General features: G+C 47.0%; 1 protein-coding gene across 9 annotated transcripts in view; it reads left to right on the forward strand.

Annotated features, from left to right (window-relative positions):
• Window positions 1–12978, forward strand: part of rapgef2b (Rap guanine nucleotide exchange factor 2b) — a 68188-nt gene that overhangs the window by 9886 nt on the left and 45324 nt on the right. For all 9 annotated transcript variants that reach the window (XR_009947816.1, XM_062560480.1, XM_062560484.1 and 6 more), the window contains exons 2-3: window positions 7595–7665; window positions 9522–9578. Coding sequence is in view for 8 of the 9 variants with exons in the window: in XM_062560480.1 (XP_062416464.1) it covers window positions 7595–7665; window positions 9522–9578 (128 nt within the window). In the remaining variant the exon portion in view is untranslated. The remainder of the gene's footprint in view (window positions 1–7594; window positions 7666–9521; window positions 9579–12978) is intronic.

Raw genomic sequence — 12978 nt, forward strand, 5'->3', positions numbered from 1 at the left:
AACGCCACCAGAGAAAGATGATTGAATTCCAAAAATTATTTCGACGAGCTCAACGTCGTGGAAGCGGGCCGAGCCGATGCGGGCCGCGCAGATTATTGGACCCCGAGCAGCGTTGGGAACCCGGTGGGATATTTTCGGGACCTCTCCCCCCCAGCCTTTGGCTTCTATTTGAGGCGAGGTGTAATTGGACAGAAGAAAGGGGGAGGAGAGCGGGAGCCATCCACTTTCCCCGGGAAGATTAAAGCGCATCCCCCCGCCCCCCCCCCATTTGATCCCCTCCTACCCTCCACTCCTTGTTTTCGCTTTGAGCTCCCATGAATTGATCTTTGCATGACGTTGCATAACTTTTGTGATGATTGCACTGCACCTCTTTGAGGCCTTTTGTTTGAGCGCCTTTCATGTGGCCGGACAGTTGGCTTTGTTCCCGGGTACGGACCCGCTGCCACGAGGTTCTATGACACAGCTGAGAGGTCTCTTTGTGTCCAGTATCGGTCCGAGGCCTCCGTTAATCCACATTGATCCAATGTTTACCATTTCCATTCAGCCTAAATGAGTGGGGGGCTGTTATCCCTGATGATCTGATGATTAGTCTTCATAAAAGCAAAATATTTAGAATTGAATTGCTTTTTCAATGAGAAAATGGAACCACACTGTATTGAAAAGGTAGAGCCGCAAATTCCCATATTTGAAAATACCAAAACATGAAATGTTTGGCATTTTGCTTGAAGAATTGAAAATTAATTTATAATTCCGCCCGGACGGATGACAGATGAAATGTCAAGAAAATAAACCCTGGCGATGAACTTTTCACCTCCGGGTGGATCCGACGATTCAACAGTTTCATCTAGTGGACAGACGCGCCTAAAACTCCCAATCGATGACATTGTGTCACTCGCAGCGATGAACTGTCAGAGGATTCACATGCTCTGGTGCACGTCGAGTCGGGGGGAGGGGGGGAGGGGGGGGAGGGGGGGGGGGGGGGCACGTTGTTTTCGGCTTCATCCGGCAGGAAGCTCTACAAAGTCCCACCACACAGTCCGCTGAGCCCCAAACAGGAGACAAACACATGCAGCAACTATCACATTGTGCGTCTTTAGCTGATAATGCTGCACATTCTTCCCACGGTTGGTGGATACCAAAAACCTGAGGGAGGGGGGGGGGCTGTGAATGTTGGACGTGTAAGTTCTGCAGATAGCTGCTCTGCTTCGTGAGCTCAGAGCGTCGGCTGGACGCTGACTGACCAGGCGACAGCTTTAATGTAGCCGCGTGACGCTTTGATGTGTGGTTAGCGCTCGGCTATTATGAGGTGTGACCGGGTGGGCAAATGTCATTTAGTGCTAATTAGATCGAGATCCTGTGTCAGTGTGGCCTGACTAATGCGGAGATGTTAAAATGGCACCAGATGGAGGCAGGGAAGTTCTTACTTACTTTAATACACGGCGGCGTTGTGTCCATACGCTGCTGAAGGCAAGAACTGAACCTTCCTTATGTACAGTTCTGTGTGAAAGCATCACATTGACGTTAAGTGGCTTCTCTTCTGTGTAAATGGACAGGGTCTCCAGATGCGTCCTCACCTGAGAAGTCTTACTCAAGCGGACTCTTTATAGCAAACCCGCGACATTTGTATTGCTGCTGAGACAAAGATGCCACTGTTTTCTTTTTGTTGTTTTTGAAACGTGCACATTTTATTTCCTAGCCTCCCCCCCCCCCCCTCCTTATCCCCCCACCCACACCTGAATGGCTGAACATTTCTTTTAAAACCTTTTAAATAAAACGTCCTGTCTGCTGCTACTTGTGCAGTCTAGCATGCATCTCATCTGCATGCCCCAAGGGGCCCGGGTGCATTTGAGTGGTTAAGGTTTTTTTTTTTATTCTGGCAGGCGGCTGAAGTAGGTGCTGTTAAGCTCATTCTCATCCCCCCTCCGGGCCCCTTCCCAGACCGCCAGCTGCCCGACCGCGGTGGGAAATAAACAGCGAGTGCTTTTTCGAATTCGCCTGCAGAGTCGTTTTGGCTCCGGAGGCCACTTCAGCTGCCCGGCGTCCTTCGGGGGTTTGATCCCAGCGTGGTGGGGTTCCTTCAAGGGGCGAAAGTGGAAGATGGAGGCGTCCCGCCGCCTTCTCAAACGCTCCTGGACGGGTGGCGGCGGAAGTGCTAATTAGCTTTGCATATTATTTGCCAACTCGTTTCAGGAGGCTCGCGGCCGCAGTGACAAACACGGCGTCCAGAGGGAAGTCTTCCTCACTCTTCCTCACATACAAAATCCAACTTTGTAACGTAACGGTCTGAACGAGGGCGGGCGGGCCCAGGTAGCGGCGCGGCGGCGTCACCACGTGACCTTGTTTGTAGCTCACAAAGCCTCCACCTGCCCTCTCAGACGGGCTAATGGATAAAAATACCCGGCAGATCCCACACTCTCTGTCAATAGAGACTCAAGGACAGCTGCTGGTCACCCTGTTAACGCGGCGAATGTACCAACAAAGGCAACGGAATGCGCACACACACACACACACGCATTTACGACCACAAACACACACACGTGCACACAGTGGCCCCCAGTGGAACATCATACCTGTGGTGAATGGTGATGAATGTCGTGCACATTTGGCATAAACTGCCGTCGCTGCCGTTTTGTCTGCTTCGGGGTGGGAGGGGGAGGGGGAGGGGGGGGTCTTCACCAGTCCCACTTGGCACACGGATACAGTTTGTGCTGAGCAGACGATATAATCCAATATATTGCCATTAGCAGATACTGCAGCGTAGACAACACAACCTTTCCGACCTTCAGCAGCGGGCCGTCCGACTCCCGGTGGCCCGCTTCCCTCGTTACGCGGCTCTGTGCCGCTGACCTCCTTGTAGCTCCGACTCCCCCCACCCCCCCCCCCCCCCCCCCGCCGCTGACTTGACATTGTTACTCAGCCGTATGCTCTTTGTCTTTGACGACTGCGACGAGGCTGGCATTTCATTTCATGCAAAGATTGTGTTGACTTTTTATTTTATGGAAGTGACATTTAGCTGTTTAGCTAATGAACCCCGACGGTGTGCTTGGATGTGCTGTCATGATGGAACTGGAAATTATATTCCTCATGGTTTCATCTTTTGACATATGACACGTCTTCTTTCCTCCAGCTGACAGTTCTGCTCAAAATGACAAACGTTGATTATGAAAATGGTTTTATCGACTAACCAATAACAAACTTACGTAAATATTAAATTTGTATAACACTGAGGGGGAGGGATTTCTATGTAAAGCCTCTGAATGTGTTTTTCCTTTTATGTTAAGCTTCAAATGTATCATTTCCAACTAAGTTGGTTGTCCAATGGTGTCCCAGCGGGCCCCCGCATGCAGGGAGCTGGCAGTTGACCCACACTTTGTAGGCGCTATTGCACCGTGCAGAGGTTAGCGAGCAGCAGGGGGGCTGCAGGGGCAGCAGAGGCAGCAGAGATGGCCTCTTTAGCGTGTGTGTGTGTGACTCTAGCCAGTGTCATCTGAGGAATGCAAGCTTCACCCCGGCCCGACGCACAAGACATTAGCAGATACGGCCCCCCGCGCTGCCACGGTAACAGGATCCAGGAAGGCCGACGCATCGCTGAGCGAGGGGTCGGCGGCGCAGGAGAGGCGAACCTTTTGGAAAAGGAATGTTGGAATGACCGAGTTAATGAACACCGGTGGAAAAAAAAGTTTCAATTTTCTCTAAAACTACCCGTCCTGAACGGGACGGTGAACGTAAGAAGTCCATTCATTGTGCAGGGATTATTATGGGATGTCGGTGATGTCACCTTTTAATGAGCTTTTCCTCATTGTTGGATTTCAACCTCGATTTCAAGCCACAGTGAAGTTTGCAGGGTGAAGGTACGGAGTGCAAAGACCCCGCCCCCCCCCCCCAACCACCCTCCCCACCCCCTCGCAGTGACAAGTGAGCAATTGTTATAAAACTAGGTCGTCCTTGCTCCCAAGTTGGAGAGGGGTTTAATTTGTGCTTTTCCCAGCTATTATTGGAAAAACAACGGAAGGGCAACACATCGTCCCTGCAGAATCAGAAGCTGCAGCGGGGTAACGATGTGCAGTCTGACGGCCGCGTGTTTAATTGAGACCGATACCCGATGCCGCCATTTGAGCCGGTATCAGGTCTTCGTGTTTGTGGAATTGTTTGTTTGTGTCGTTACGAGATGTAACGACACACAAAATGATTCAATTGGGTTCAAGTTGCTTGATCTGGCCTCCCTGTCGGGTGTCGGCCTCTGACGCAGATAGAACCTCCCCCCCCCCCCCCCCCACCCCCCCCGCTGATCTCTCGGCCCGGTCAGCAGGTAACGGACCTGTAATCACCGGATGGAAGGATGTTCTCGGGCCGTCTGATAAGCAGGCGTTTTTTTTTTTTTTTGTCTCCTCCGACTCAGCCTTTGGCCGTCTGGCTTTAAGAGACGTCCTAACACCAACCAAATCCCATGATGCATCAGTCCCCCGACGCACGTTAACACGGTTACTGCTCTGTGAAAGGCTCAAACCACCATTTGTGGATCATTCCAATAAGACTCACGCAAGTATTGAAGCCTGGTCATCAATCTGCTCGGGTCATCAGTGATGTTCTTACACCCCTCCCCCCTGCAGTGTCCCATTGTGTCTGAGCGGTTTGCACGCCGGCTCTTTGATGTTTTGATGTTGGGTGATGGATGCACGCAGAGGTCGGCTATCTGCTCCCAGCCAGGTGAAGAGGAGCTAAAAGAGAAACCAACATGGGATTAAAGCAGCAGCAGCAGCAGCTTCCTTTTAGATTATGTACTAATTACGTGGGTCATTCATCAAGAGAACACGCTGAGTAAATGTTAAAAGCCCATTTGCCTGTATTTTAGTTCTTTTTATTTTAAGTAACGTTTCACAGACAAACCCTTCGAGGAATTGAGAAAATTATCGGCGCTATTTGTTTTGAAGCCCTGCCTTAAAGATAAAGCTATCAGGAAGCCACCTTTTAAAAGAAACAGAACATGATGCAATTTATTTTAGAGCTGCAACATGCAGTGGATTAATGACCGGTAGATGGATCCTGGCTTATTTTTTTAAATATTGTTTTGATTGCTTTTCCTTCCATGTCATAGAGGATTAATCCAGGAAATGAATCGCCTTTAGTCGCGTATCCCTCATTCCTGCAGCCCTGTTTACACCAACATCCCTGGTACCTCGCACACTTTTTTAATTCTTGAAAGAAATTTATTACCACACAGCTAATACCCCCCCCCCCCCTCCCTTCCACGTATCAGTCAAAGAGTTGAAGGAAAAACATCACAACTTCCGTGACCTCCCTCCGCCACCGGAAAACCTGGGCAAGTTTATCTCTCGTGTCAACGCCATGAAGCCGGCATGCGAGGAATGTCGTCGGTAGTCCAGCGCCGGCAGCTTTGTGTGTTTTTACATTTTTTTAAATTAATTTCCCTCCCCGGAGGCCACCTGTGTTCCTGGAAGGATAACGTTGGTTCAGATAAGGAAGGAGGCTGGATTAGAGGCTGTCACCTGTGCGGCCCGGGTGGTGGTGGTGGTGTTGTTGTGAATGGACGTGCGCCTTCTTTATTCAGCACACAATGAGCAGACTTAGTGTCCTACTTTAGCTTCTGATCCTGATTCCGAGATGCTGTTGGTTCTCAGTGTTGAGCATGAAAGCGTAGTTCAAACACGCTCTGCTTTTGATCTCCCAGAATCAAAAGCATTACAATCAGCTGTGAGAATAATTAAAGTATATGGAAGTTGTTGGCTTTTAAATTGTTTGAAATAAACAAATTAGAGAAACCTCTGAAATTGCGTTGGTTGTGATTTGTCCTAAAACCGTCCCGTCTCCTGTGCGCTTTGTGGTTATTGTGTTTGGCGCCGTCTGAAAGGAGGCCGGAGAGGAAAAGGGAAATGTAGCGGAAAAAAAGATGGGGCTCCTTTGCATTCTTTCCATACAGTCAATGTGAAATATTTGAGACTGAAGCCATAATTGATGGTTCTGCATAGTTCTTCCTGTGAGGCTGTGTTTGAGAGGCGCTGTTTTATTCACTTTGAGGGGAACACTGCCCCCCAGTGGTGACCTTGTGCCTGGGTTATTCATTCCACCCCCATCTAGAGAGATCACTTTCTATGGATGTATGTGGCATAAATGCGGTTTCTTTCTCAGGGAAACGGTGCGTTTAAAGATTTGATGAGGTTTACGTCAGATAATTTAACAATGTAAAGGTTATTTAATGACTAACAATTTCAGTTTGTGGTGTTATCCTAATCTTCCATATATGTAAATATATACAGAAAACTGAATTAATCAATAGCAGGGCATTTCCTGCTAATTTATACCAAGTAATTAATTAATAATTTCAGCCATTACCCAAATTATTCCCTCTTTGTTTCTTGGGTAATTGCTTGCTGTCCTATAGTTTGCATCGGTTTTAGAACACTTCATAAATTATTTACCTTGTGCATCGCTTGAGCTCAATATCCCAAATGTTCCCGTGGGCCGAGGCTGCGGCTCCTCTGCCGGCCAGCAGGTGGCAGCGTCTGTCTGAGCGTCGCCTCCGCCGAACAGGTGCTCCTGTGCCGCTTGTCTCACTGACCAGACATCTGGAACATCAGGATTTGGTCAGTGGGGATCGGTCACACAGGCATTCTGGGTGTTTTCTTGGTGTGGCACCATGTGCAGCGTTTGACTTTCTAATCACTTTTGATCCGATTTTTGCTAAAATGCTCCAATGTGTCATTGAATGAAACATCAGATCTTCATTTTCCCAATGTTTTTGTTTGCCTTTTTCTTTTTAAAGGGACAGTTCACCCACATCAGAAAATAGCATATTTACCTTCTATTCATCATTTGTATTTGCTAGTTTTGTAATTACTAGCTGTCGATGTCTGCCTTCTCTCAAATAAAATGGGAATATTACACAATATAATCCGTTGCACCTCGGAACTATTTTCTCCTCTACATTTGAAGCCTTCTAAACCTAGCTAAGCTTCTTACATCAGTGTGAGTCCTCATCTACTGACTGACCCCAGACCAGCACACACAAACCCTCATTCAGCTCTTACGGCAACATTTTCACAGTTTCCAAAAATTTTTCAAGGTGGGCCCCTCTGCAGGACCTCCATGTCTGCGTCCATCAGGGATTTCAACACGCTCTCTGTTGTCGCCATGTCTCCCCCCCCCCCCCCCCCCCCCCCTAACAGGTCGCCACCGACAGAGGCGTCCCAGTGGCTGCAGCCAGCATCGTCTCTCTCACACACACACACACACACACACACACACACACACACACACACACACACACACACACACACACACACACACACACACACCGAGCCAGTGGGTACCAGCAGACAGTGGAGGAGCTGTAATGGCTGCCAGCTCAGAAAGAGCTACTTTGTTTCACCTCTGACTGGGATTCGGAGCCGCTCACTGGGTCACTTGATGGAGGAAGTGAATGGGCAGTTCATAGCTACTTCTATTTGTCACATTATTTTCTTCTTCTCTGCGAGGCGCTTTATGGCCATCGTGTGTGTGTGTGTGTGTTCTGTTGCCTGAGCCGGACCAATAATCCACGTCTGTGTCTAACCCCACTTGTCCTTTTGTCCCTCAGGACCTGGAGATCGTCTACTCGTACCTCCACGGCATGGAGGCCTTGTCCAACCTGCGAGAGCACCAGCTGAGGTCAGTGTCTGCACCAGCTACTCGGGTCACATGACCGGGAGCTCCGTACTCCGGTCACATGAGTCTGCACATTTAAACGCCGACAATGTCTCCTGTGTCCGCTTCAGAAGTGGAAAAAGGAACGTTAGCACGTTGGTGGCGAGGTCCGTCTGGTTTTATAATCCAGCAGCATTTTTCTGTAGTAATCTGATGCTAAAAAAAAGGCCCATTGACTGTAATCCATCAGTAACTATGTCTGCAGCATGTAGAATGATGTTTTCCTGATTGGCACAAAGGTATTTAAAGCTGTAATATTTCTTTAGTTATCCGCTGGGGAGTGTCACTTTCTAGGTAACTCATTGATGGGATCTATTGTTTCTTGTTCATGGCGGGTCATCGACATGATACAGAACTACGAGAGCATTTTCAGAGAGGAAGTTCAGCCTCGTTTATCACAGCATCGAGGTCAGAGGTGTGAGAGTAGAGCTGTTTGCTCGCTTCCTCTTTTTAGAATGAAGAAGAAATTAAGAGCCTCTAGTTTCGGTCAAAACAAAAAGTGATGACCCCGATTCTATTTTTCTACAATAAAAGCAATGATTAGTTTTTCTTCAGAGTTAATTTTCATCGAACATTTCTGAGTTCAATATTGACGACAACAAAAAACCAAAGCTACATTTTATTGTACGGTCTCTGTCACACTCTGTCTGTTCCCAGCATGCCTTGTGTGCATCGAGTGGACGGAACGATGTGGCCGTACACAGAACATTCCGCTGTGTGTGTGATGCCCCCCCCCCCCCCCCCCCCAACCACACCCCCACCCCGCGCTGTGTGGACCCTGAGGAATGTCCCTGTGTGTCCCACAGTGAGGTTCTCCACTCCGGCCAACTTTTTCCCACCCTCAGAGAAAAAAACTCCCCTCCCCCCACCCCAGTAACGATGGGATTATGGTATAGATGTTGTCTTTTTTTACTTCACTTTTTTTACTTCCTTTTATCTGTGAGGAGCGCCTGGTTTTCCCTGCGCCGCTCTTTTTTTTCTTTTTTTTAACAGCAACTGTTTTCTTTTTGTGCCGGAATTGGGTTTTTTTTTCTGCTGATGTGCAGCGGCTGCAGAACAATTCCCCCCCCAGCTATTTTTTGAAGCCCTTTGTGTTTTGATCAGCTTGTGTTCACTACGGCTGCCTGTCTATAAAATTTGAGGCGCAGCCGTCTTCTCTGGGGGGCGTTTTTGCTTGTGCATGACTTTGTCTTTTGTGTTACGTTTGTGTTGTGTGTCTGCAATTTTAACAACGTGAACATCATTTACCCCCCAATTCAACATATGAGGATTATACCATTTGTTTACTACTAATACTTTGATATTATAATGTTACATCCTAGATGATTAGCACTAATAAACAGCGTTTCACTAATGAGGGCAAAAGCACAAAGGGCCTAATTGAGGAGGAGACTTTACTGCACAAAACAAGCTCAGCTGACCTGCATAAACAACAGAGGCAATAAGCTTATTGTTGCTGTTTACTGTTGTTCATCAACTAAACTAAAATCCCATGGGCCATCAACAATACAATTAATTAAAAATAAAGTAAATCTCAACATGTCATTGCAATTCAATATTAAAAGGCTTCTTTTGTAGCTCCAATTCTCATCAACCCACTATAAGACCTCCAGTCGGTGTCATCAATAAGGATGTTGATCCTCTGTTCACTCACGTTGGCTGAAGGTCCTTCTGGGAAATGTAGGAAATCGCTTCCGTCTGATGTATCCTGCCTTGTAAAGTTTGCTGACTAACAGAAGTTTTCTGTTTCCTTCCATTGTATTCCGATCCTGCCCCCCCCCCCCCCCCCCTCCCTCCCCCCTTCCTCTCACCTCTTGCAGGATAATGTGCGAGACGGTTCGTTACGAGAGACACGAGGCCAACGAAGTGCTCTACTAGTAAGTACCTTCATGTGTGGGACTGCATGCGTGTGGTGAATGGCTGATCAGCACCCAGAAAACACAGGGCGGGGGTCCCAGTGAGCCCCACCACCTCAGTGAGGCCATTTTGTAACCAATGAAGACCCGGAAAGCTCCTTCTGTATAGTGTATAGTTGTATACGTGTTTGCGTTGGGGGATGATGGCGTTTAGTCCGCACTTCACCAGAAGCCCGCTGGTGGTGTGCGAGCTGATTAAACAATAGGAATGCAGATTAGACCGTGGCCGCATAATAGAAACACACACACACACAGTCTCTTTGCATGTTGAGCAGTATCTATAATAAAGAGCATTCTTGGATGCTAGATTCCGTCTCAGAAACGTCAATATGCAAATAGTGACACTAATCGGAGGGCGGTGGATGATTTGATTCGTTAATGATGTCATGTTAATTAGTTGAGTGTGTTGATTGGAGACCAGAGTCTCTGCTAACAACAGTCTCACGCAGGTGGAGCATAACTTCACGAGACCTGCGTTATAATTAGTGCTGCGTTTAAATGCACTTTCAGGTGTTATTTTGTAAAAGGCATAACGTGTGTCAGAATAGTCGTTGCATTCACGTGGTTTTCTCCTGATGTAAGAAAACACATTTACTTGCCAGAGATCCCATTACAACCGATTTTAACAGCTTCAATGAAAATGAGACCGTGGTGGAAAAACAACAGTCTCTGTCTATTGCAAAGGCCATTCAGTCTAAACAATCCTAATGAGATTCTTTTCATCTGTCGCATGCGTGCGTCTTCTATAAAAGGAGGATGAGAGTCGATTAGAATAAACCACTGTTCTTTGTTCACCTCCAGGCAAAAAAAGCATAAACAGGTTATTTTCACTTGGGTTCATTTAATACAAGCGTCTCCCTGATGACTGTTAACGCACCAGCGGTGAGTTAACGGAGAGATAACTGAAGTCACAGTGATGCCGGCAGTGGTTCACAACAGGTAAATGCAGCAGGATTTATTTCATTTAATCTATATAGCTACACAATGGCGGCTCGATACAGGGCGAGGAGGGGGCCTCCGTCATGTTAAGCCCCGCTAGTCGACCAATCGGTAAAATCACTTTTTTATTGATTTTATTGGAAATGATGTTTTCTCATCTGTGAAACAAGCTCAAATGATCCCTTCCCTCATCTTTTATGCAGGAAACGAGGAAAATGCTGTTTTGTTTTTAGCTTTAGTTACAACTGTCCTCGCATGACATAAATTGGAGCAAAATGTTCCTCCTTTTTGAAGTTGGAGACGACGGCAACCAGAAGAACATTTTGAACTAAATCCTGGCTACGTACACAACGTGTTATTTTTTCCTCTCCTTCCATGGTGTCGCAGAAGACGCACTCTGCTTCCCACGAAAGGCCGAGCTAATGGGCCGCGCTCTCCCTCTCTAACTACCCCGACAGAGAAATGATAGGAGGATAAGTTCTAAAGTACTCATTTTCCACACACACACACACACACACACACACACACAGCCCATGCCTCGTGGGAACATTGCATGCTGTGCGAGCATCCAGAGATTATAAAGGCCCAACCGGCACATCCAGCACAAGCTGGTGAAGAGCGCCGGTACCTTCTGGGCTGCTTTTAACCTCATCCACGTCTGCTCTGACCTTTGACCCTCGCTAATCTGTGTGGTCCAACTGAATATGACTTCAGATGTGCAACAGGGTGGTGTTTTTTGCTATTTCTGGTGGAATCGCCTCTGTTCGTTTTTGTATTTGATTTAGAATTTTTCATAATTGGTCCACCTTCATAAAAATAAATTGGCATTAGTAAATTGTTTTAAAAACTAGATATTGGCAGTTTTTATCCTGTGGTTGTTAGAGAAATTAGTTGGCAGGTTAATGAAATTAATTGTTAGTGGAGCCCAACATTTTAATAGTCAGTTTTTTTAATGAAGAATTGAAAAGGTTAAAAAGTTGTCGTATTCTAAGCGGCTTGGCTTCTAAGCGTATGATGTGATCTCATTTTCCGTTGTCATGGAAACCACAACATTAAGCGGTTGTTCCGTGTCTTAACTTGATGGGGGTTTTTTTTCTACCTTTATAATTAGTGTCCTGCTGTAGTTCAGTCAACTAGAGCTCATCAGTAAAGGAGCAGATAGGTCAAAAGTGATCTATAAGTAACAAAACATGACAATAATAACCCAATCTTGACCAAACCTCCTGACAATAAGACACAAAGGGAGCAAGTGAAACGTGGATAATTCCAGAATCGGTTTTGTCCTGAAATCATTACTATTGTGTTTGAAAAGATGTCTTTGATCTTTGAGTTTACTCTAAACAAGAAATCAAACATTTTACCTCCTTAAACCTCTCGGCCTTTTCCCTCTTGAGCTTTTTTTAGCTTAAAACTGGTAAGAGTGCTTTATATATGTGTTAGCTGTTAGTGTCCTATTAGCATTGTGCCATCACGTCTGTTGTGTGTTGTAAGTCAGTCCAAACACTGTCTACACCTGAGCATGAATATCAATGAGATGCAAATGATGGTATCCTGTGGCATCCAAGTGAATGTCTGATTCTACCAGTTGCACAATTATTTTCTTGCATTCATTCATTCTTGAATAAAACTTTGTACATAAACTGGATCCTTGTTGCACAAAAGTCTGTGCTGTAATTGTCACTTCAGCCCCTGCCTTCCTCGCCGCGGTACCCGATCAACCCGGTTCAGCGCTGTTTAAAGCTTTCCCCGGGGGGGGGGAGGAGAGAGAGAGGAGTCTGTGGATCGTTTTTACCGTTTGCCGATCGCTTTCAGTGTTCGTGACCCAGTTCAGTCGAGCTGTTGCGGCGCATAACCGTCTCCCTTCTCCTTCTTCTTAAGCATCGGATCTCCTCCTCCTCCTCGTCATTCCTGTGAGGTGCTCGCATCTGCGTGCCGCCAATTAATAATTGAGCATCTCGTCGGTGTCATCTCGGTACGCGAAGAGGGGAACCATGAAAGGCGGGCGGGGGGGGAATGGAGGTGGATGAAAAGCAGCGGGGGGAGAAGGAGAAGATGCTGGTGGAGGATGTTGCACTCTGTATGTGTGAATATGTATCTCCTCGTGGGTGTTCATCGATACCCCCTCAGACGGGGGGGGGGGGGGGGGGGCGTTCCTTATTAACCCACGGAGGCAACAAATTGTCTCTCATTCTTGCTTATTTTACTTTTTTTTTTTACTTTTAACCACAACCCAGATGAAAGATGAAAGCCCCTCTGATACCGGAACGGACGACACTCACACACAGAATTCATACCTTATTTGGCTTTTGATCCGTCTGGCCGGCTGCGTGTTAATCAAAGCGTGTGCTCACGTCATTATCCGTGCACGTAGCGCTTGTTAGCGCTTGGGAAGGCTAACGTAGCCTCTTTGATAATCCTGCAC

The sequence above is a fragment of the Pungitius pungitius genome, chromosome 2 (genome assembly GCF_949316345.1).
Source record: "Pungitius pungitius chromosome 2, fPunPun2.1, whole genome shotgun sequence".
NCBI lineage: Eukaryota > Metazoa > Chordata > Actinopteri > Perciformes > Gasterosteidae > Pungitius > Pungitius pungitius.